The sequence below is a fragment of the Heptranchias perlo genome, chromosome 26, assembly GCF_035084215.1.
Source record: "Heptranchias perlo isolate sHepPer1 chromosome 26, sHepPer1.hap1, whole genome shotgun sequence".
Taxonomy (NCBI): Eukaryota; Metazoa; Chordata; class Chondrichthyes; order Hexanchiformes; family Hexanchidae; genus Heptranchias; species Heptranchias perlo.
In genome coordinates, this window is record NC_090350.1 from 24,816,232 (window position 1) to 24,842,622 (window position 26,391).

At 42.1% G+C, this 26,391-nt stretch overlaps 1 protein-coding gene across 4 annotated transcripts in view; it reads left to right on the forward strand.

Moving 5' to 3' along the window:
- The window catches only part of LOC137342581 (hippocalcin-like protein 1), a 114,673-nt gene that overhangs the window by 69,488 nt on the left and 18,794 nt on the right, over window positions 1–26,391 (forward strand). For all 4 annotated transcript variants that reach the window (XM_068006567.1, XM_068006565.1, XM_068006566.1 and 1 more), the window contains one exon: window positions 13,877–14,274. In XM_068006567.1, the coding sequence (XP_067862668.1) occupies window positions 13,897–14,274 (378 nt within the window). In that variant the 5' untranslated portion in view covers window positions 13,877–13,896. The remainder of the gene's footprint in view (window positions 1–13,876; window positions 14,275–26,391) is intronic.

Below are 26,391 nucleotides of genomic sequence, written 5' to 3' on the forward strand. Positions count from 1 at the left end.
GTATCTCTAAATTGGTCTGACATGGCCAATTCAGATCACTTGAGCTTTAAAATTTGGTTTTGTGCTATGCCCACTGTCTTAAGAGTAGGATTTTCCTTTTAAGTTGTTTTTACGTTCGACTGAGAGAGGTGCTTATGAAGTCAATATCTGATCTGCAGATCTTGTGCGCAGATGGCAACTGCAATGTAAACTTGCCAGATTCAGTAAGACTCCCTGGTGGAGACACCCATTTTGAGCCAGTTTTCCCAGTGGCCAGTTTTAGTGTATTTGGCAAGTTTATATTGGGGTTGCTGCCAGGTACATGAGACCTGGCCGTACAAGTATCCCTCTAAGACCAATGGAAAAACAGCTGCAATGAATTCCAAATCACAGTGGAGTGAGTGGTACAATTGGTTCAAACATTGCTTTTTCATCTCTTGATTATGGGTTTGAATCTTACCAATTTTGATAGGGCCAACCTCTTTTTGACAGCTACTTAATGTCCTAATTGAAGTGAATTTGGACCCTCTCAGTCTAGTTTCCAAAGGGTATAAGCCTCCCATATAAAATAATGCATATTTCAGCACAAACTTAAATGTTTCAGAAACTATAACGATTGATCAATGGGAAATAATGCATGTTCTTCGAGTTATGACATATTGATGGGTTTCAAAAATACTCATTCAAATTGATTTTGTTTCAGTTCAAAAACATACAAGTATTACCTATCATAGTGTGATATGATGAAATTGTCTACTTTTACAGTAGTTGGGTCTCGATTATTCATGAGTTGTCAGCCTTATGTGTAGAGACATTTATCATATCTCTGATCTATGATGTATGCTTTAGGTACAAATAACCATCAGCCAGTTGCAGGGGTGCCTTATGGGAGATCAGACGGTGTCACTGCAATACTGGTATTCTGGCTTGCTTAATTTATAGGAGAAAGATATGATTTGCTGATATTTGTCTACACCAGTAAAGGTAAAGCATTAATGGTTAGTGACAAATACTGGTACAACCACTGGGGTCTGTAAAATATGTCCATCTGGGCACAAGTTAATCATTACTAAACTCTTCTTAAAGTTCTATTATTGTTAGTTTAAAAATGGGGCTTGAAGTACAAGGGCGGTAAAATATTGGAGCTACCTGTTAACAGGACTATGGTTCATGGGATGTTCACAAACAACTGACTATATGACCTGTAAACAGTGACTAAATATCACTCAATCTTTCTTGATTAATACATCTGAGAGTGACAAAACTGTTAAGCTTGTATATATTATTTAAAAAGTAGCTCTAACCCAGTTTTAAAATGGATTCCATTTTTTGTACTTAAACCTAAAACAGAATTAGTCATCAGCAGACTGGCTGACCAATACTTTAAGTTTCTTTTGATCTATATGTGAATTAGATTATGGGCTTCAAATTGATATGAATGACTCATTTTGTAGGCTCCAGGGTCTGTATTTTATCAGATTAATTGGTGTTGCCTCCCATGGTCTGCAGTTACAAAGGTATTAAGCCAGCTAGGATTTCAGACACTGAAACTTACATTTTCCAATTAGGATTGTCCAATTCATGGGTGATCCTAATCAGAGGAGAATTTAACCCACTTTGGTCTCATACAATTTCCTGTGGGCGGAGAATGCCAGCATTGAAAGAACCTGCCTTAAAATAGACACGAGCTTTGTTGAAATATTAATTTGAGCCATTTCCTGACATTCAGACATGCAATGCGTTCTTTCGTAATCACACCCATGTGAAATGGCCATACCGAGTTGCTGGGTAAGTCGTGAAAAGGCCAGTCAAGTTAATTTTCAGTCCTTCATTAACCATTTTATTTTCTGCTGGCACTTGAGTTCTCATGAGCCTTTGTGCCAGTTGTTTTTGTTTATTGGCCCCAGCACCATTATTGGCACCAATGGGGAAACTCTCTACCTGATATTTTTGGAAGAGGAGAGGAAGAACAATATAGGAATTGCAGACAGGTCAAGCTGCAAAGGCGGTGTGCTGTGCCCACCAGTACTTGCACACCTACATCTGCAGAAAGCTATGAACATACCTCGCTTTGGCAGATGATTAGTAGTCGCAGAAGCTGTAATTCCCAAAGAATGCTGGAACAGGACAACCATTGGCACCACTAAGATATGTGAATGCCTGACGAACCATAATGTTGGATAGTCCTTCAGAAGCACTCCAGTCACAATCTGTCATACTTCCAGTGGTAATGCATTAGAAAAGGCATGCCAGGGAAGCCGCTATCCAGCAGTGGCTGACTCGTTGCCCTTAACAAGATGTCACCAGCCATATTTGCAGGCATTGTTGCACCTGCCTGATAACAACCATGGGGAATTGTCTTAAGGGTCAGGGTCAGCAGAGAGCCAGATGATCCTGGGGCTTAGAAGGTTAAATTATATGGACAGGTTGCCTAAACTTGGCTTGTATTCCCTTGAGTATAGAAGGTTGAGGGGTGATCTGATTGAGGTGTTTAAAATGTTAAAAGGATTCTATAGGGTAGATACAAGGAAACTGTTTCCTCTGGTGGGGAATCAAGAATGAGGGGACATAATCTTAAAATTAGTTAGGCCATTTAGGAGGGAAATCAGGAAACACCGTTTCACACAAAGGGTGGTAAAAATTTGGAACTCTCTCCCCCAAAAGGCTGTGAATGCTGGGACAATTGGAGCTTTCAAGACTGAGATCGATAGATTTTTGTTAGGGAAGGGTATCAAGGGATATGGAGCAAAGGTGGGAAAATGGAGTTGAGGTGCTCATCTAATTGAATGGCAGAGCAGGCTCAAGAGGCTGAATGGCCTACTCCTGTTCCTATGTTCCTATATGCAGAGTTGCACCTTCTGCTACAAGACATCTGCAACTAACTTGAAGAATAGGGCTTCCAATGACAGTAATTGGCAGCTGCTGCCTCCAACCTGCCTTGACCTCCTTGTTGCAATGTTGACTTATGTGGATGGTGCCATGGAGTGGAGGGCCACCCTCCTTGAAAGCTTATCATGTTGCACCATATTCGCTTCAGCACTCATCAAACAGATGGTCAGGTTCTTGGCTACATTGTCACTTATGTGCACACTCAGGCCTGCACCTTGGATTTCCTTTCACTTAGTTTTGCCTATCTTAGCCCTTTCTCCCTTCAGCATTGGCAAAGGGCACTAATGGGTTCAGATGCCTTTTGAGCGTTTCCAATAGGTCACCCTATTCTGACACTTCCCTTTAGTGGACACCCTCCCTTAAATTTTAATCGACACCCTCCCCTTAAATTTCAATTAGCTGCAATTTTCTGCTCCCAGTGCTAATGTACTCCATGCACCCATCCAATTGTGCACCTGGAGCTATTCTAATCTCCTTGGAAAATTCTAAGTAAATAGCACATTTCTTTCTGTCTAAAACCTTTGCTTTCAACCACTTGGATTTAAACTTGCATCCATATCAGAAAGTCTAAGTATGTGTATTTACTTATCAATTAGCATTTAGTTGGATATTCCTTGTACTATATTATCTTAATTTTTCGGAAGCATTAAGAATGTGTGCATTCATCATTTGTCAAAATCGTATTGTGATCACAATTGATAGACAATCATATCTTCAAGGAAATTTGTCTTTTAAGCTGAAAGTTTTTGCTGCTGGGAAAACTTAGAGAGAGAGAGCGCTGTTGATAGCTGCGGAAAATTCAAAGAAACTCAAATTATATGCAGGAGGATGTTTGGGAAAAATCTCTTACTAATTGCTTCTCAGAGCAGTTGGTTAAGCAAGAAGTTGATGATTTTCTTTTCTATCGGAACAAAGCGGGAAAGAGCAACTGGCTCTTTAAATGAGCAATTGCTTTGTGCTCTGAAATTTATTGCCTGAATCTGATGCTGCTTTGATAAATTTGTAAATAAAGCACATAGTAAATTTAACAGTTACAATTCTGGCCTGGTACATGACCATTTCCAAGTTCAAATTAACCGGGGATATAGAGGGAATTCTATGTAAATATGTGCACCATGTGACTACAAAATAGGATAATTAGTAATCCTGGGCTGTACCATCTAAGATGTGCATTCCTGAATTATGAGGCAGACAGTTTACTCATTATGCAAGAGCCTGGTACAACCATTGAAAGGGAAACGATGCTTATAAGACCAAACTGTATTAGGAAGTTTGGTTGGTGAAACAGGAGAAAAGTTTGAGAATTGAGAACACTTCCTCAACATGTGCTAATTCTGGAATAACTTATATTATTGGAAACATGATTGTCCTGTTTGTGTAGAGTAAAACACTTTACTCTAAAATCAATGTAATAATGCAGTGCATTATCAATCACAGCAACAGTTTTTATATTTTTCTAAGGGTCTCGGGAGCTGTAGTGGGGATAGGAGTATTCCTGCTTTAAACAAAACAGTGGGGGTGGGTAATACCTGCTTCAAGTTGCCTGACTGACAGTTGAGTGAAGCTAACTATACTGTGTTGCTGTTTGGCAATGCGGCTGAGAAAACTGGACCCGACCAGTTCCAACTAGTTTTGTCTTCTGACTCATGCTGGCTGCAAAAGCGATGTATTTTGACACAAAGGTTATGCTATTCAATCTGGCTTTAGAGTTGTGTTATTGAGGGGGCATCAGGATTCTGCAGCATGTAGTCAAATGTCAGTAACTATTAAGAGCCCAGTTACAAGCTAGGCCATTTATTGTGTAGGTTAAGACATGTAATGTAGCCGAGTAAATAACACAAGAATGTTTGAGCTTATTTGCAGATTCTTAATACTGAGAGATGGCGCTAGCATTAGCTTCTGAATACCACAGTCCCCAAGTCCAATTCAGCAGCAATGTAATTGGACAAAGGGGTTGAAGGCCTTTCAGGTCCAGAGCATAACTCTTCTCCCTCCCTTACCAAATTCCAATGGATTGGAGGACACAATAGTAAAGCAAACAAAACGACTTTCTTGAAATAAGGAAGGCCGGTTACTTATTTACTGCGCAGCAATAGCCACGTGCCATACCGATGATAACGCTATACTACCACAAGCATAGGCCCAGAAATTTGGGCACACCCATTTTTGGGGTACAGGGTCCTTTCCCTGTGCCTAAAAGGTGAGGCCTGAGGTCTCCAGATATTGGACCTCTGGGCCTCAATATAATGGAGCCGTCGTGGCATTGGAGCCTGGCAGTGAAGAATTGTGCAAAACCGGACCGCTGCTAGTGTTGCAGCAACCCTCGGGTAAGTAGGCCCGCGGGACTGGAGGGCCAGGGATCGGGGGACGCAGTGATTGGGGATCAGAGTAAATGGGGCTGGAGATCAGGGGGCCAGCTTCAGGCGTGGGCAAAAGATGCATATTTTTTGTTCTTACCCAATATGGCGAGCAGCATACTTCTGGCCAGAAATGTGTGTATGCTTCCTGCCATACTGGGGCCTTAGTAATGTGAGTAGCAACTTGCTGATTGCCAATACAGTTGAAATCATAACATTTTGGTTGGATTACTTAAATATGGCTTCGTCTTAGACTTGCTCACATTCTTAAGGAATGGCTAAAGTAAGAAAATGAGCCATGTCTCTGTGCTCATGACCTAAGATTTCACTACTAGAAATGTAACATTTGACTGCAATTATACACATGCACATTAACACGTGATTATAGCTGATGCAACATTACATTGCAAACTATGAAATTACTGACCTGCTCTACTTTTGCAGTTACATGCTGCATATTATGTTAGCATCCTATTTATATATCTTTACATGTTGCCTAGAATTTTAGTCATCCACATTCTCAGGTCTTTGACCTCATGCAGCTGTTAGAGATGCTGTAATCAACTGCTGGCTGATTTAAAAGAGCAGGATTTATTTTAAAGTCCCTATCCTGTTCAATTACAGTCCATTCCTCTTAATTCTTGAATTATCCGTTATTTCAAATTGAAATCGTGCAGAAAATGCCTCCAATTGAAAATGACTTAATTTCTTAAATCAAACCTATTAAATTGAATTAACTTTGAATTGATATTTCCACTCTAAACAGCTCCTGATTGGTGAAATCTGCTGCTTCATTCTAATTCAGCAGGCTAGAACAGCTAACCTTCCTGGGTTATTCTGCGAAACGACTGAACTTTGCACTGTGCGGTTTGTACAGTGCTTAAGTTTTGATCATGAGCATTTCCATAGTCACTTTGGTGCTTTGTGGAAACATTTTTAATGCGGCAGTAGTGTTTGGCTGTGCTGTTTCATTAAAATTGCTTAAAACTACTGCTTATTTTGATTTTTTTTAAAGCAAAAAATGACTCAATTAACAGGAGTAGGTTGTGTGGAATTCTGGCTCTCTCTCAGAAGCTATTTTATGAGGAGAGGATATTGTACTTCTGTCCAGTCCATTAATTAGAAGTTGTTAGAGAAGAGTTACTCATACCTCCTGCTAGCTTTTGCAAAGTTTCATCACCATAGTTACCAGCAAAAGGGGAGTCATTCCCAATGATTTAGCCTGAGCAAGGAGGAGCTCCCTTTGAGAGAACAGAAGATTGATTAGTTCATTGTCCTTGTAATGACCCATTTTCATCTTTAATTACCAGCTGTCCACTCAGGTACAACTGTGACCAATATCTGGATTACCTGGAAAATAGCCATTATTCTTTTGGTAAGAAATAACCCTCACTCCACCAAAGACCCTGCAGAAATCAATTGACAGGGTTAAGTTGAATGCTATTAAAAGCTGTGACATTTTGAAACATCATTTATCTTACCATCTCAACATTTACATTCCATTTAACCCATAATAGCAATAGTGGAAAAATGCAGTCATGATAGAAGCGTTTGCATATGTTTTATGTTGAATGAGTTGTGCATCTTTTCTACCAAAGGAATCTGACATCCCATCAACAAACCAACCAAAATGCCACACTGCAATAGAGTATTAAAAAAAAATAGCTAGCTTGTATGTTAAAAACAGAAATATATTTCCTAAAAGACTTTAAGGAACTAATCTAATGTTAGGGCTCATAGGATGCTCAAGGGCACTGGTTTACAGTTTTCACAGAAAAATGGAGTATCAAATTCAATCCCCAAAACACCAGCCAAAAATCCAATAATCCCATGCAATAAAATTTGAACATTTTCAGTCAATATGAAACAATGGCTCTAACTGTAAATAGATGGAATCGTGGAATACGATGCCCAAACCGCCAGTAAAAATCCCACCTAATAAAAATGGAAGTTGGCTTATTCGCTCACTACAATCCAGTGGCCCTGATGATGATCACACACCGTTTGAGTTTTGCTGTAGTGACTCTTGATAGTGACAGGAGAAAATCATTCCCTATGTGTAGTGACATTGTGAACAAGGACAAGATTTCTGCCGGCTTGGATTTCGAGCAAGATCTTTTTGAACGTGTTTATGAATTCACTGGAAATACCACAGGTGCGAGTTGAACCTTATGATGGGACTGGCCCTCTGTAATTCAATATGAGCTAACTGTTTTATGAAATTACACAGGTGTTTCAAGCAACCTGTTGTATGTGTCAGGTGTATGTGTGCGGGGAGGGCAATTACAGTAAGACTGCAAAGTGAGAATCTAAACAGATGCATATACCGAGTACCCTATATTTGTTTAGGCTTCTATAGAGATGAAAGGGAACATCATCCCAGTTCAGCAGTTAATGTCTAGTTAATGCCTCCTAGATTTTTAAAAAATTGATATTTGAAACTATGAAGCCAAAGAGTTACCAGCATCACAAAAACAACACTAAGTTTTTTAATAAAACTATCGGCTTGGATGGAAGCGTCATTAAGTTTCGAATCTATTAAAAATGTACTTGGAGGATCAAATCTAATCTCAACTCTCGCATTCCCCTTTCCTGTGCTTCTGCCCTGACCCTGCCCCCTCCTCTCACAACCAGAGTCTCCCTGGTCCTCAACTTCTGACCAACCACCTTCTGCATTCGCCATATCATCATCTGCAATTTCTGCCACCTACAATATGATCACCTCGCACATTTTCCCCTCCTCTCCCCTCTCTGCTTTCTGAAGGGACCGTTTGTGATGCCCTGGTTCACTCTTCCATCACCCCTAATTCCAGCTGCCCTTCACCTGGCATGTTCCCATGCAAATACAGGAGATGCAACATCTGCTTATTCACCTTCTCTCTCACACAGTTGTCCTGCCTTCCATGTGAGACAACAATTTACATGTAATTCCTCTAATCTTGTATACTATGTTCGCTGCTAAGGTTGTGGTCTCTCTACTCCGGGGAGACCAAACGCAGATTAGGTGACTGCTCTGCGGAACAGCTACATTCTGTCTTCGAGTGCAATCCCAAGCTACTTGTAGCTCACTTCTTTAAATCTTTAACTCTCCCTCCCATTCCCACCCTGACCTCTCTGTCATTAGCCTCATACACTGTTCCAATGAAGCTCAATGCGAGCTTAAATAACAATATCTTATCTTTCTCCTAGGACCCTGCAACCCTTTACTCACTTCAGACTTTAGTTATAATCCTCATTTGAAAACCTGTTTTAATTTCATGCTTGACCCCCATGTTTTCCATGATTTCCATCTCCCCCATTCTTTTGTATTTCCCCAGGCCTCCCACTTTCTTAGTTATTCACGCACCCTTTGTCTCTTTAATATTGTAATGCTTCTGTCCATTACTTGACTGAGATGATCTGTTCCATCATTTCACTCATGATTCCTCTCTGTTAGTCTTTTTATTAATATACATATGTTTTCCCCCTCCCCTTTTTCTGATTGCGTTGATATGCCTGGCGGCCTCTTATTTTTCCATTTTGTAGAACATTAACTTGCCTGTTCTCTCTGCAGATGCTGAATAGCCTGCAATGTGTTTCCAGCATTTTCCGTTTATATCTCAACCCTAGTGTATTCTGCAGGAATCATAGCAGTGGTAATATACAAAGCAAAATAAATCATTCTACCCTACCTCACACTGATTTGAATCATTTTTGTTAAGAGATGTGCTCCAAGGCCTCCTTGACTGAACAATTTGACAAGATCCTATTAAAGAAAGAACTTGCATTTTTTTAGCACTTTTCACAGCCTTGGGATGTCCCAAAGCACTTCACAGCCAATTAAGTACTTTTAAAATGTAGCCACTGTTGTAATGTAGGCAAATGCAGCAGCCAATTTATGTACAGCAAGTTCCACAAATAGCAATGAGATAAATGACCAGATCGTCTGTTTTGGTGATGTTGGCTGTGGGATAAATTTAAGCAGAACTTCTTTCCAATAGTGCAATGGGGTCTTTTATGCCCACCTGAAAGGGCAGACGGTGCCTCAGTTTAACATCTCATACAAAGGACAGCACTTCTGACAGAGCAGCACTCCCTCAGTGCTGCACTGAAGCGTCAGCCTAGATTATGCTGAAGTCTCTGAAATGAGGCTGCAACCCACATTTGTGTGGATTGGTGTGTACACTGCACTGGTTTCCGTCCTCCATTAGTGAGACACAATTGACATATTTAAGCCCTGACAAAGCTATAGTTCAATAAAGACTTTCATTACTCCATGGTTTTTGCACCAATCTAATTTGATTAATAAAATTAAAAAATACATCTCAATACACATACATTTTTAGCAAGTCACCATCTGTATGCACCTTAACACAACACAGTGACCTAAATTGCATCAAAACTCACCATCGTGCTACTTGCCCATGAAGCTAACCTGACAGCTCTTCAACCTCCTCAAACAAAAAAGATTTGCCAAATACTTCATCAATCATAGGACTCTTTTTCTGAAATGAGATGCTAGTCCAAAAAATTCAAACATGACTGATTCACTGTTGAAAAAGATACTTCTTTAAATATGGTAATGACACTTTTAAATGGTATGCATCGATGAATTAAAAATGACAACTTGGTGGTACAAAGCCATTCAGCACTAATAGCACAAAAAGCACATGACAATTTTTACAATATCACACCCTAGGATTCAAGTGTGTTGCAATGGGACTTCACAGAATATACATTTAATAAAAAGAGAAATCTTGGGAATGTTATGTAAGTAAACAAAGTATAACATGATCAAGTATTTGTTGCAATGAATTCTGAAATCTTGGATGACTATTGTGCACTGCAACTCCGTGAGATTTTTGAGCCAGGGTGTAACTTAATGAAGTGTTTATGAAATTCCTTGTAGATTTTAACTCTTGAGGCATTTGTTGCGTTACTGTATGGAATGAGTAAGGAAGGTCAGCTCCAGGATGTAATGCTCAGTTGTAACTGAAATATTAATTGGCTGAAGGAGCATTTGAATTACAGTAGTCTGCAAAACATAATTCTTAGAACCAGACTTTCCATCTTCTCGGGTATGAAGGCACAAAGCCCAGGCTAATCCCCCTGATAAATCTCCCTGTAATTGTGAGATAAATGAACAGTAAGCAGAGCATTGCAATCAACAGTGTGAAAACCAATTGCAGGCACTGTTGAGGTACAAGTCAAATCTTGCCTTCTAATCACCACTGAAAAGGGACCTAAACCAATTTACTCACCTCTACTATAATGGCGACTTGTTAATCCATGCTTTAATCTGTTATAAGAGTAAGTAGCAAATCCATTGGTTTAGTCTGGATCATATATATGTATAAATAAATACAGAAGAAAATAAGGGAGATTTGTGGACACACTATACAGCCATTTTGATCCATGAACTCCATCCCAAAGTGTGGAAAGAAGGAATCAATAATAGGAAATCCACATTTGTCATTTGTACATATAAAAACTGATTAAACTCTAATGACATGCATTCCACTGGAAGAATAGGTACAAAGAATCTGCAGATTTACCAAGTGAATTAAAATGAAGGTTCCAGAGATTTGTCTCCATAACAGAATCTCATTATTCATCACAATGGAAAAGACCAGCCAACTCCCTCTCCAGCAGATAATGGAAATTGGCAGATAATCAAAAGTGCTCTGCCTGTCGCCAAATCAAAATCATAGTATTATAGTCGGTACAGCACAGGACGAATTCATTCTGCCCATAGTACCTGTGCCGGCTCTTTAAAAGAACTGTCCAATTAGACCCATTCCCCAGCTCTTTCCCCATAGCCCTGTAAAAGTTTTTCCCTTCAAGTATTTACACAATTCCCTTTTGAAAGTTATTATTGAATCTGCTTCCACCACCTTTTCAGGCAGTGGATTGCAGATCGTTATAATTCTCTGCATAAAAAAAGTGTTTCCTCATGTTGCCTCTGGCTCGTTTGCCAATCATTTTAAATCTGTGTTCTCTGGTTACAGTTTCTCCTTATTTACTCTATCAAAACCATTCATGATTTTGAACACCTCTGTCAAATTTCCCCTTAACCCTGTCTGTTCTAAGCAGAACAACCCCAGCTTCTCCAATCTCTCCACATAACTGAAGACTCTCATCCCTGGTACCAAACTTGTAAATCTCTTCTGCACCCTCTCTAAGGCCTTCACATCCTTCCTAAAGTGTGATGCCCAGAATTGAACACAATACACCAGCTGAGGCCCAACCAGTGTTTTATAAAGGATTAGCATAACGTCCTTTTGTACTCTATACCTCTGTTAATAAAGCCCAGGATCCCATATGCTTTTTTAACAGCCTTCTCGACTTGTCCGACCACCGTCAAAGATTTGTGTATGTGCATCCTCAGGTCTCTCTGTTCCTGCACCCCCTTTAAAATTGTGCCATTTCATTTATAATGCGTCTCCTCATTCTTCCTATCAAAATGTATCACTTCACACTTCTCTGCGTTAAATTTCATCTGCCATGTGTCTGCCCATTTTATTAGTCTATGTCCTTCTGAAGTCTGTTACTATCCTTCACATTGTTTACTACATTTCTGAGTTTCGTGTCATCTCCAAACTTTGAAATTATACCCAAGTCCTGGTCATTAATATATATCAGAAGAGCAGTGGTCCTAATACCGACCCCTGCGGAACACCACTGTATACTTCCCTCCAGTCTGAGAAACAACCGTTCACCACTATTCTCCGCTTTCTGTCCCTTAGCCAATTTTGTACCCACGCTGCCACTGTCCCTTTAATCCCATGGCCTTTAATTTTGCTAACTAGTCTATACCTTTTGAAAGTCCATATACACAACAGCAATCGCACTACCCTCATCAACCCCTTCCATTACTTCATCAAAGAACTCAATCAAGTTATTCAAACACTATTTTCCTTTAACAAATCTGTGCTGACTTATTTATTAGCCCATACTTTTCCAAGTGCTAATTAATTTTGACCCTGATTATTGTCTCTAAAAGTTTCCCCACCACCAATGTTAGGCTAACTGGCCTGTAATTGTCGGGTTTATCTCTCTCCCCTTTTTTGAACAGCCGTGTGACATTTGCAATCCTCCAGTCCTCCGGCACCGTCACCGTATCTAAGGAGGTTAGGAGGATTGGAAGATCGTGGCCAAAGCCTCCTCAATTTCCACCCATACATCCCTCGGTAATCTAGGATGCATCTCATCTGGACCAGGTGACACTTCTACTTTGAGTACTGCCAATCTTTTAATTACCTCCTCTTTATTTTTATCCTGTCCAATATTGCTATCACCTCCCCTTTTTACTGCTACAATGGCAGCATCCTCTTCTCTTGTGAAGACTGATGCAAAGTATTCATTTAGTACCGTGACCATGCCCTCTGCCTCCACAAGATCTCCCACAAGAAGTACTTAGCCTGATAAAACGGCCCTGTTATTCCACTCAGTAGTGCCTGGGAAATGCTCAATTTCCATGCACTATGGAGAGAAAAAGGAGGTGAAGACCTTTTATGTCAGGTCTCCGCCCATTTTATGTTGCCCCGGAATTTCCAGCGTTTCCTTAGAGAAGTGGACCAGCACTGCCACCTACAACAGGCACAGGGGAAGCGCAGCCATGAAATTGAGTTAGCAGGGTGAATTCTCAGCCCTCTTGCTTCAGTTTCCTCTCTGTCTGAAGCAAGGGTGCTCATTTTGAGGGGTGCCAAAAGAAGCTGATAAGCCTTATGCCTGGACACCCTAACATTGTTGAGTCTGTGGGTGTCAGGCAGTAAGGCAAGGGAGGCCCAAGAAAGTTAGTGGAACTGTCTTTTGCAGCCTAGGAGTCTTCTGCATGCTGCTCTCCAAATATTTCCCATTTCCAGGCACATGGCCTTGCCAAGGAGCAGGCCTGTGTAAGAAGTGCAACCACACCTTGCAGATGACCTGATCCACCAAACCTGGGCACTCTGAGGTCTGCATGGGCACAGCATACTTTGAACAGGCTTTGCCCATTCAGCACCTGGTGAGAGGAGGAAAATTGGGGCTAAAAGTGTTAAGCTTCTTTTGAGCCGTTTAGAATACCTAATCAAACACTCAGCACTTGTAGGTAGACCCACATTTTTCTCGTTCAAAACTAAGATATTTTTGGGAAAAAGCACTGACAGCCAAGTCCTGTTGTTCTGCCACAACCGAAGTTCTTACTCCTTTTGGTCTCCTGACCCGAAACTAAATGTCAGAGCTGCATTTGGCAGTTCTATTAGATGCTAGACATCCAGATAATAACTTCTTATCCTGCTGGATCAAGAACATAAGAGTCTGGAAAATCAATTTAATACACTCAGTTGCACTTCCACTGCCCTATTCAAAACTAAGCCCCGACTCCCAATCATATTCTTACAGATAATCCAGAGAAGATAATCAAGATTCCACTCTTTATATTAAAATATGTATTTTAAAAAGGTCGATGTGCTCAATCGGAGGATGTTGCCAGATTTCACAGATTGCTTGTGATTCGGTCATGAGCAATTCCAGTTCAAGCATCCCACTCCTTGCCGGCTGAATCAGCAGCAGCTCGCTCAGTTGGTTGTACCAAGTACTTTAATGGAAGTGTCCACTTGACGGCAGCAGACCAATGCAACTCTGTGGGATCGAGTTGACTAAATTAGTTTTCTTCTCCCCTTTTTAACTAGGTGTGATCGCCTGAGCCAGGATGGGTAAACAGAACAGTAAACTGCGTCCTGAAGTCCTTCAGGATCTTCGAGAGAACACGGAATTCACTGACCACGAGCTCCAGGAATGGTACAAAGGTTTCCTGAAAGACTGCCCGAGTGGAAATCTGACTGTTGAAGAATTTAAGAAAATCTATGCAAATTTCTTCCCTTACGGCGACGCCTCCAAATTTGCAGAGCACGTGTTCCGCACCTTTGACACCAATGCTGATGGAACGATTGATTTTCGAGAATTTATTATTGCGCTGAGTGTCACATCCCGTGGCAAGCTGGAGCAGAAGTTGAAGTGGGCGTTCAGTATGTATGACCTGGATGGAAATGGGTACATCAGTCGGGATGAAATGCTAGAAATTGTACAGGTATGGTTCCAACTGATCCAATTCTTCAGAGGCTAATTCAGGGGACAGGTATTTGAAACGTAACCCTTCATCAGAGATAACCTCTGGGAAAATTTAGGCCTGGTTCTCTTCAGCTTTTTTCCCGGCACAGGCACGATGGGCCGAATGGTCTCTTGTGCTGTGTCATTCTATGATCTCAATATTTTGGAAGTGTTTAATGTAAGCCCCTTGCACGATGTTTTTCAGGTTTGATAGCTCCGTAATGAAAAAGGAGACACTCAATTGTCGGTCTTTTCGCTAACTGTACGTAGATCTGTGGGCATTATTTCAGTTTGTAAATTGTAATTTATAAATGCATTTTTTTTTTCTGCTGCTACATTTTGAGGTTTTAAGAAGTTTTTATCTTCAAGTTCAAACTGGATCCTGTTTTTGACAGTGACATTCTAAAGCCACTTTCTCACTTTTCCATCCAGGGTGGGGTTGCAGTATTCATAAGCACACTGGGCTCTGTTTTCATACATCCCTATTTCATAATTGCCCTACCAGAAATGAGTCATGAAGTGCTCAATGAACTGGATATCCAACTGCCCCCTTTGTTATTCTGTTTATACTCTGGGTACAAATATATACACGCAATCCAATATGAATATATTATATTTCTAATGGGTTAATTGCGTCCTCATCAATACAAAGGATGCCAGTCCATTTTTTTCATCCAGTGTCAACATCGAATACTCCTATGTTAGGTATACAGTAAAACTGCTGCCAAACAAAGCTCCATTTACTCTTCCTCAACTTTGTACTTTAGCCCCAACAGCAGAAGAGCACTTCCACAGCATCAGTGTGAACTATCTGCCCTTCCCACATGAGCCATCTTGATGGCATTTGAGTGAGATTGCTGAATTCGAGGCAGTTTGCCAATGCTCACCAGGAATGAGGTTGAGACTATCCAAACTTAGATTACTTTTTAGTAGATTAATTGCAGTTAGGTTGCTTTATGGTGACATGAGGAAGTGTGTACTGGGAATTATACCAGGGCTAAAAGGATTAAATTATGAGGACGGGTTGCATAGACTCGGCTTGTATCCCCTTGAGTATAGAAGATTAAGGGGTGATCTAATTGAGGTGCTTAAGATGATTGCATGATTTGATCGGGTAAATAGAAAGAAACTATTTCCTCTGGTGGGGCTGTCCAGAATAAGGGGGCATATTCTTAAAGTTAGAGCTGGATAAGTACTTGAAAGGAAAAAAATGGCAGGGCTACGGGACTAGGGAGGGGGAGTGGGACTAGCTGGATTGATCTTGCATAGAGCCGGCACAGACTCGATGGGCTGAATGACCTCCTTCCCTGCTGCAACCTTTCTATGATTCTAGAGCTAGGCTGTTCAAGGGTGATGTCAGGAAGCACTTCTTCACACAAAGGGTAGTGGAAATCTGGAACTCACTTCCCCCGCCCCGCCCCCGCCTCCAAAAGCTATTGAGGCTAGGTCAATTGAAAATTTCAAAACTGAGATTGACAGATTTTTGTTAGGCAAGGATATTAAGAGTTATGGAACCAAGGCGGGTAGAGAGAGTTATGATACAGATCAGCCATGATCTAATTGAATGGGGGAGCAGGCTCGAGGGGCTGAATGGCCTCCTCCTGTTCCTATGTTGTGACATGGCAATTACTATCAAATCGGTTACTGCAGGTGAATGGTACTTCCAAAGTTTGGAAGCAACTAAATGTATTACACAATGCTTGTACTTGGGCACACGGTATAAAGGGATGCCATGTGCAGACCAGACATGTGATGATAAATATCTTCACAAGTGTACTTGACTGCATGAATCATGAGCTTATGGGTTACGGGTGCCTCATGATTGCAGATATCTGTAAATCACTTGGTTGCTTAGGAAATATTATGTTTTTGACATTTAAACTACATTTTCAAATGAAATGAATTTTAATGAGTAAACTGTGACTTGTTATAACTCATGAATATCTATTGAAGATTCTTTCTAATGTCACTTTGTCACTATAACTCCATAACACTGAGAATGTAGTTTACTTCCACTGGTATTTCTCCATCTTTAAAGTCTGGTGAATAAATTGCACATTAATACATGTTTTAGTTCCCCTAAATACAGGTAAACAACTTCTGCACAGCATTTAATGGTGTGTAAAATATGGAGGCTTTTCTTTGCACAGGTGTAGAAGCAGAATTGAGTATGCATTAAGAGGAGCTAAATTATGCAGAAACATCACCGGGCCAAGTGATTTATTCAATGCCTTCCACAGACCACCCTGCCTCCCCCTTCACCACCCGCTCATCAACTAATTGTCACAGGCCACTGTTCAGCAGTGAGTTTTCTGTTTTATATCGTAAATATACAGTTTTTGGGTATGAATTTTATTGATTTATTTTATTTTAAACATTTTAAATGCTGACCTCGAATTTACTCGATGACTTGCATCGCTGTCGCACTTTTGAAAACTGTTGTATCTGCCAGTTGTAAACAATTTTACAACACCAAGTTATAGTCCAACAAATTTATTTTAAATTCCACAAGCTTTCGGAGGCTTCCTCCTTCCTCAGGTGAACGGTGTGGAAATGAAATTTTCGAATCCTTCGCTTTTGAAAATCACAGAACAATACCTGGTGATTACTGCCCGTTGCCAAGGCAATCACAGTGAGCAGACAGAAAGGTGTCACCTAAAAGGCCACCGAATATACAAACCCCCAAAAAAAGAGAGAGAGAGAGAGAGAAGGAAGACAGTCAATGACCCGTTATATTAAAAACAGATAACATTTGTTCGCTGGTGGGGTTACGTGTAGTGTGACATGAACCCAAGATCCCGGTTGAGGCCGTCCTCATGGGTGCGGAACTTGGCTATCAATTTCTGCTCGACGATTTTGCGTTGTCGTGTGTCTCGAAGGCCGCCTTGGAGTATGCTTACCCGAAGGTCGGTGGCTGAATGTCCATGATTGCTGAAGTGTTCCCCGACAGGGAGAGAACCCTCCTGTTTGGCGATTGTTGCGCGGTGTCCGTTCATCCGTTGTCGCAGCATCTGCATGGTCTCGCCAATGTACCATGCTCTGGGGCATCCTTTCCTGCAACGTATGAGGTAGACAACGTTGGCCGAGTTACAGGAGTATGAACCGTGCACCTGGTGGGTGGTGTCCTCTCGTGTGATGGTGGTATCTGTGTCGATGATCTAGCATGTCTTGCAGAGGTTACCGTGGCAGGGTTGTGTGGTGTCGTGGACGCTGTTCTCCTGAAAGCTGGGTAATTTGCTGCGAACGATGGTTTGTTTGAGGTTGGGTGGCTGTTTAAAGGCGAGTAGTGGAGGTGTGGGGATGGCCATAGCGAGGTGTTCGTCATCATTGATGACATGTTGAAGGCTGCGGAGAACATGGCGTAGTTTCTCCACTCCGGGGAAGTACTGGACGACGAAGGGTACTCTGTTGGTTGCGTCCCGTGTTAGTCTTCTGAGGAGGTCTACGCGATTTTTTGCTGTGGCCCGTCGGAACTGTCGATCGATGAGTCGAGCGTCATATCCCGTTCTTACTAGTAAGAACCCCTAGTAAGAACGGGATATGATGCTCGACTCATCGATCGACAGTTCCGACGGGCCACAGCGAAAAATCGCGTAGACCTCCTCAGAAGACTAACACGGGATGCAACCAACAGAGTACCCTTCGTCGTCCAGTACTTCCCCGGAGCGGAGAAACTACGCCATGTTCTCCGCAGCCTTCAACATGTCATCAATGATGACGAACACCTCGCTATGGCCATCCCCACACCTCCACTACTCGCCTTTAAACAGCCACCCAACCTCAAACAAACCATCGTTCGCAGCAAATTACCCAGCTTTCAGGAGAACAGCGTCCACGACACCACACAACCCTGCCACGGTAACCTCTGCAAGACATGCCAGATCATCGACACAGATACCACCATCACACGAGAGGACACCACCCACCAGGTGCACGGTTCATACTCCTGTGACTCGGCCAACGTTGTCTACCTCATACGTTGCAGGAAAGGATGCCCCAGAGCATGGGACATTGGCGAGACCATGCAGACGCTGCGACAATGGATGAATGGACACCGCGCAACAATCGCCAAACAGGAGGGTTCTCTCCCTGTTGGGGAACACTTCAGCAATCATGGACATTCAGCCACCGACCTTCAGGTAAGCATACTCCAAGGCGGCCTTCGAGACACACGACAACGCAAAATCGTCGAGCAGAAATTGATAGCCAAGTTCCGCACCCATGAGGACGGCCTCAACTGGGATCTTGGGTTCATGTCACACTACACGTAACCCCACCAGCGAACAAATGTTATCTGTTTTTAATATAACGGGTCATTGACTGTCTTCCTTCTCTCTCTCTCTCTCTTTTTTTTGGGGGTTTGTATATTCGGTGGCCTTTTAGGTGACACCTTTCTGTCTGCTCACTGTGATTGCCTTGGCAACGGGCAGTAATCACCAGGTATTGTTCTGTGATTTTCAAATGCGAAGGATTCGAAAATTTCATTTCCACACCGTTCACCTGAGGAAGGAGGAAGCCTCCGAAAGCTTGTGGAATTTAAAACAAATTTGTTTGACTATAACTTGGTGTTGTAAAATTGTTTACAATTGTCAACCCCAGTCCATCACCGGCATCTCCACATCGTATCTGCCAGTGGCCTCTAGAGGGAGATTCACAAGTTTCCTGGGTCTGCACATCTGCATTGCCATTGAGGCAGGCATTGGTGTAAAACTGGTCGACATAGCTGAACGACCTGGAAACAGGTAAGAGAGCAACGGTGCTTGGCTCTTGCACTTCACTCTCCAATAACTTCACTGCATGTATTAACAATATTTTTATTACACTTGTACAGAATTATGACTACGCAAGAACTATCTGTGCCCCAAGGGCAGCAGAGCATGGCATCAAGCCAGAGAAAAAGATGGTACAACTTCACCCTTTCAGACCTCCAAGCCCTCATGGGGGACATTGAAGCAGGACAAACAGATTCTTGGGTGTCGGTGCCACCAAGTCAGCCAGATTGATCTCATTCCAGCTGGAGGGAGGTGGCACTGACAGTGATTGTCATCTCCCTCACCCCCAGGACTGCAGAACAGTGCACTAAAAGTTCCGCGTCCTCAACAGAGTGGGACGCTAACACCCTTCACGTCTCTTCCTTTTCTTCTTTGCCCACCCTGAGCACCAACACATTCTTCATCCTCTTAAAACAGCACTTGCTCAACTAACCCTTCACAGTGCTCTCTGGGTAAGGGGGACATCAACACATGAATTGCACGATGGCTACCCAGCTCTTCTCACAACCCTGGTAAAATTGAAGTCAGTGGGAATCAGGGGGAAAACTCTTCAGTGGCCGGAGTTATACCTCGCACAAAGGAAGATGGTAGTGGTTGTTGGAGGCCAATCATCTCAGCCCCAGGACATTGCTGCAGGAGTTTCTCAGGGCAGTGTCTTCGGTCCAACCATCTTCAGCTGCTTCATCAATGACCTTCCCTCCGTCATAAGGTCAGAAATGGGGATGTTTACTGACGATTGCACAGTGTTCAGTTCCATTCGCAACCCCTCAGATAATGAAGCAGTCCATGCCCGCATGCAGCAAGACCTGGACAACATCCAGGCTTGGGCTGATAAGTGGCAAATAACATTTGCGCCAGGCAATGACCATCTCCAATAAGAGAGAGTCTAACCATCTTCTCTTGACATTCAACGGCATTACCATTGCCGAATCCCCCACCATCAACATCCTGGGGGTCACCATTGACCAGAAACTTAACTGGACCAGCCACATAAATACTGTGGCTAAAAGAGCAGATCAGAGGCTGGGTATTCTGTGGTGCATGATTCACCTCATGACTCCCACAAGGCACAAGTCAGGAGTGTGATGGAATACTCTCCACTTGCCTGGATGAGTCCAGCTCCAACAAAACTCAAGGAGCCCACCACCATCGAGGACAAAGCAGCCCGCTTGACTGGCACCCCATCCACCTCCCTTCACCACTGGCGCACCGTGGCTGCAGTGTGTACCATCCAGAGGATGCACTGCAGCAACTCGCCAAGGCTTCTGTGACAGCACCTCCCAAACCCGCGACCTCGACCACCTAGAAGGACAAGGGCAGCAGGCACATGGAAACACCACCACCTGCATGTCACACACCATCCTGACTTGGAAATATATCGCAATTCCTTCATTGTCGCTGGGTCAAAATCCTGGAACTCCCTTCCTAACAGGACTGTGGGAGAACCATCACCACACGGACTGCAGCGGTTCAAGAAGACGGCTCACCACCACCTTCTCGAAAGCAATTAGGGATGGGCAATAAATTCTGGCCTTGCCAGTGACGCCCATATCCCATGAACGAATTTTTTTTTTAAATTGCATATATGTACAACCCTAAAACTCCTTCCACTTTAACAGCCTCATTCCTCCACATTGCTTACTTCACCTCTCCCCTGTCAGTTGACACACACTCCTCAACTGTTAGCTATATTCTCATTCACTCTATCTTCTTGCAGGACAAATTGGCACACTATGCCAGCCAAAGTCAGGCCATTGGAAGGGCATTACCACCTTTAAAAGCCTCAGCCCACGTTACTGACTGAGCGCCTACACCGTCGTCCTGATCCCTATGAAGCAGCACACAGACACAGATCACCCTTCCCTGCCTCTGACTTCTTAATCCCAAGGGGGCAATACTACCCCTTTCTTAGCTTCCACCCTGCTTTCCTGCAGATCCACCACAGCAACGGGCTGCATAGGAGAAGGAAGATGATGGTGGTGAAGGAAGGTGATGGTGGTGAAGATAATAATGAGGACCAAGCCACTATAGAGTTGTAGCAGCATGATGCTGCAGTCTTTCAGGACAACAGCATCTGCCAGGCCTCCAGCCAGCCCGCTAATAATACTACAGGAGTGGAACATGGGAGGCAACATCACGCTGCCAGGGAGCAAGCTGATACGAGGCACGGGCTACCTCATTCCCATGAACCATTTGTAGAGCAATAGCAGCCAATCATCTTCCGCGATCCTGGCCCTCGGGTGGCAGAAGAGCAGGTGCCCGTAGGGAATGCCAAACATGTTCCTGAGAAGCTCTGATGGTGGGTGGGGGGTTTCTGAAACTCTGCCAGTGGTCCAACCCCATGAGAAGCAGACCAAAGCAAGTGCAGGTGTTGGTCGGCAGAAAGGCACAAAAACAAACTGCTTTAAAAATTGTTTCCTACCTGCAGAACTGAAAGATCTCCAACCTCTTCTGTTTCAAGAACGCCTCACTTCCACTTTGAACAGCTGATCCTGACAGCTGCTATGCCTCACTGAATTTACCTCCTAACTTAGCCCAGTGCAGCAGCGCTGCAAATCCAGGAAACATGGAAGTGATTTGTCACTTTGACCTTATTCAAATTAAGCCAGCGGCAGTTCAGTGGGCCGATTGTGGGCGAGCTGTAGAAGCGCGAGAAAATTTGGGAGCAGAAGTCTGATGCAAACGGCTTCCATCTGACTTTAGTTGTGCAAAACGTTGCCTACACTGTTCCAGCACAGTGTAAAAAAGGCTAGAAATTAGAAGAGCTTTCTTTCCTGCTGAGTAAGGAATATTTAGAACAGGTTCTCAGCCAAAGTAGTTGATTAACTTCTTCATTGAGGAACTGGGTAAATATCTGATTGGGAACAATATCGGAGAATACAAGGATAAATATAAACTGAAATCAAATATGCCAGGGACAAAATTGTTCCTGTACTGCTGGGGCATGGGGTAAGTGATGTTTTTGGAGGACAGCAGGCCAATGTTGAGTAGTGGAGATGTGAGGATGGATAACCTGGAGTTTTGCTTGTTTAATTTTAAGCATTAAGGAGCGTTTATGCACAATGTTTCCTCAGAAAATTAAGTAGATAAGGAATGTTACATTTTGAGCTTTCTCCTGACACTTTCTATTTGTTTCCAATACACTCAAGTTCCCTTCTATAGGCAAGTCCTCACTTCCCTATAAACCAAAACATGTCCTGAGGTGCACAATATCTAGCCGTAACATGCCCAGGGCAACAACGAATTACCATTAATATTACACTGGAAAGAATATGGGTTAATTGCAGAACTCCTGGCCCCTCTGAAATCGGCAGAGAATAACATGCTGACAAATCAAATAATTCATACCGAACACTCTTAATTTTGTTTTAGATCAGGCAGCAGAATAAGCGAAGTAATAGGATATTTGATTTCTCACCAATACTTTCAAATGATTCCAAAACAACAAATGTCAAAGACCCTTACAATTCGCTTCAGTAACTTTGAACCAAACCTCTGTGATGAAAAGCTTTATGTCAGAGATGAACTTCACGGCATCCCTTATTAGCCTTTGGCTTGTATAGCAATCCAGTGAGAAGGAAACTGACCAGGAAGGATTCCATCTCCAATTATATCTCTCTCGCCATTGATCCAGGCTAGCATAAAAGGAAGATAACAGATACCATTCATAATTAAAGACCTATCAATCAAATCAGATTTTTATAGGAAACAGTGTGATAGACAGTTTCCTGAACAGGTAGACTGATAGCCCCCTGTTGACCCCCTGTTAAGACAGACATCTAGGTAATGCTTACTGCTAGAAAAATTCAGAGTCAACTTGAATACCAATCAGGGGAATCAATCAAATCATTTATTCCGATGGGAAACTGCCTACAAGCATTCTACATATTAATCAGCAATATGGATTTCCTGACCTTCCCCAATATAAGAGAAACAAAGACGGCAGACTATCCTGGAATGTAATTACAGAAGCCATTTTACAGGGGCTATAATCTGGCAAGCTACCAATTCCTATAAATGTATTGTTTTTTATAATCTCAGTCAGATCTCCAATCTGTCACCTATTGACAGGATCTGTTGTACATGGTCTGTGGAAGCCATCTTTCATTTCATATTTTACAACCGTATTGCAAATAGATCTATGGATATTGAAATGTTTATCTCAGTAGGGATTTGCTCTTTAAGTGAATGAAAGGAAGAACAAGAAGACTGCAGTCCCACATAGAATGTAGTTTGAAAAAATAAACTGCCTTACATAAATGGTTGTCACATGGCAGCATGTTATTTCCACATTAAGATGTGCTGCCAATGGTATGCCTCCTCCTGTGTACTTCAGAGTGATCCTGACAGGATGTTTAAATATTAATCTAACTGCTGCATTGTTGAAGGGTGTGGGTGTTGGGCTTGGTATTTCCTCTTGAGTACTGGATGTTCCATTCAGCTTTCAGAATGATCCCATTTTGCATTGCACATGTAGGGCTCGGGGTCTGAAAAGTTGGTTAATTTTTAGTTGTGCAGAGTCCAGCAGTTGTCACCTCTCCATGTTCAAGCCTAGTGTCTGTCTGACGAGACCAATGCCGCCAAAACAGATTAACTGGTCACTCATCTCATTGCTGTTTGCGGGACCTCGCTATGCGCACATTGGCTATCTCATTTGCCTACAAAACAGCAGTGACCACACTTCAGAAGTAATTCATTGGCTGTAAAGCACTTTGGAATGTCCTGAAGACATGAAAGACGCTACATAAATGCAAGTTATTTTTCCTTCTTGAGACAATACAACACGCTTCCACCAATTTTAATTTCTTTCATGTTTAAACTGCAAGTATGTTCTGCTTTTTTAGTGATGTCATGATATCAGTTTAGTTGAAGTAAAAGCAGAAAATACATTGAACATTAAACTTGAATTTCCATATTTCAAGGCTTGTTATTTTTAACAACCAATGGCAGTAAGCGTCTGCCTTAGAGACCAATAAAGGCCAAGTGATATATTGGATTCAACGCAGTTCACAGCAGCTCTGGAGAATGCAAACTCATGTTAATCTATCCAAAACATTAATGTAGTATACAGACATCAGATCAGTACATTTATCTCTCTCAGTCAGCCTTCCACAATAATCCCTTTATTTGTAACCTGTCCAAAAAAATTACAGGAACGTTTGCTTGACTGAGCTGAGTGTCAAAATGATGTGGTGTGCTGAAGTGAAGGAATGGGAGAGATGGTCAGTCTGACTGACAAAAATTTGCAAGAGTATGGGGAAAGACCAGGGGAGTGGGACTAATTGGACAGCTCTGTCAAAGAGCCGGCAAGGGCTGAATGGCCCACTTCTGTACTGTATGATTCTATGACTGTGTCCTTATGTTCCTCACACAGTAAGGATCAAAATGGTGAATCATCTAGATCTGGGCTGCTCATTAAATTTAGAATAAAAAATAATAATTCTAAATAATATTCTCGAAAGTGACTATTGATCTTTCTGTTGAATTATTGTCTGTACCTTATTTAAATCACAATAAAAGGAAAAGGTTTTTTTTTTAAGGGGCTTCCTTCTGTAATCCATAAATGTGGAACTTATCAGTGTATTTCAAACTGAGGTTTGCCGCAGTATAAAGTCTGCAGGCTTAAATCTGCTTTCATTGGTGTCACAGTCGAGCTGTGTCCACTGTGATGGGGGAATTCGTGTAAATGAACTTCTTCACAGATGTTGCATGACCACTGACAACCTTCAGCAGTTAAAAGTGGCTGAGGTGACGGATTATGGAGTTATATTTAACATGGATTTATCATTAATGTGCAAAGCCTGTGCCTCAACCACACACATTACAGATAATCTGAAGGAAACAAGTCTGTTGTCAGGAACTGTACATCTGCATTACATCACACCAACTTTGCCCACATGTGATTTATCAAATAAGTAATAATTGCAAGTAAAAATGTTCTGGAACACCACCTTGTCAAAAGACTGTTTAACATTAGGGAAGTGACCTTCAGGCAACCTACAGAATAAGTTTGGCTATTTGGTCACATCTAATCAATGTACTGTTATTTTTTCACTCCCTAAATAATTAGAATGTTTATAGGTACCGTATAAGTAGTTCTTGGAGAATAACTTGCCTCCTCAATTAGAATTTTTTGTTGTTGGCTGCTTTCCTTTATGCACCGTGTTGACTTAACTTGGATTGTTAACTAATAAAACTTGACAATTGGGGGATAATTTCCCAACTTTGCATTTCTGATGGGGTGCTTCACTCGCTGAAGGCGTATACTGGAGAGTAGGGCGTATACTGGAGAGTAGGGCGTATACTGGAGAGTCTAGTGCATACTAGATATTCTGGCACATTTTTGAACCATTTGATTATGAAATTTATGTCCTATAGTTACTGACTCATCAACCAATGAAAATCAATTTTCCTCTTAACCTGTCCCATCATTGGGAGCATTGCAGATGAGTTCTGTCCTGCCCTCGCCTGATATCCACACACTAGCATGTTCCAATAGGAAGCACAGGATGGTGATCAGGAACAAGAACCCTGTTCTGCTCTCTAGCCAAGGTATATGATGGCCACTTGTAGTGTCCCCAATGTTGGCCCTGCTGAGATTAGCTGGTCGGTTTCTTTTTGTAGTCCAAATACCACTATCACCAGCTAATGTATTTATCCGCTGAAATGTTGGAGAATCCTGTGTTGACCAACTTTGTGCCTATCTTTGGCATGATTGTGACATTGTGCAGCTAATGTTCTGAATCGAACACCTGATTTTAGCACCAAACTAATAAACCATTTTACATTACACAATTAAGTACACTGTGCTCAAATTATAAAATAAAATGACTCAACAGTTCCTAGAAATAAAAAGTGAATCTTTTAAGATTGCCTTTCATCGTTGAAAGGGAATCTCAGATCGATCAGTTGAAACACTGGTTTTAAGACCTTTCATGTGGTTGCAATGCAAAGTCTTGCAAACTGGAATACCCAGGAGCCTCCAATATATAGATACTCGCAGGGTATTTCATTCTGTAGTATGCAGATTGTATGTACACCAAGTGATAGCTTCGGGGAATTATAAGCATCAACTTGTGGCGCAGTTTGTTCGTATACAAGTTTCTCTGTACAACAGATACACCTATAGAAATCCATGTACTCCACCTTTATACATCTTTAAGAAGCAATGAGGGGGATTTTAACCCCCCCCCCCCCAACACATGATGGGTGGGAGAGGGGTGGGATGGAGGTTAAATTGGTAAAAATGTGAAAGCTGACCCCAACCTGCCGAGAGAGCACCTACTTTGGTTTAACCGCGGCCGGTTTGGGGACGTCCAAGTAAC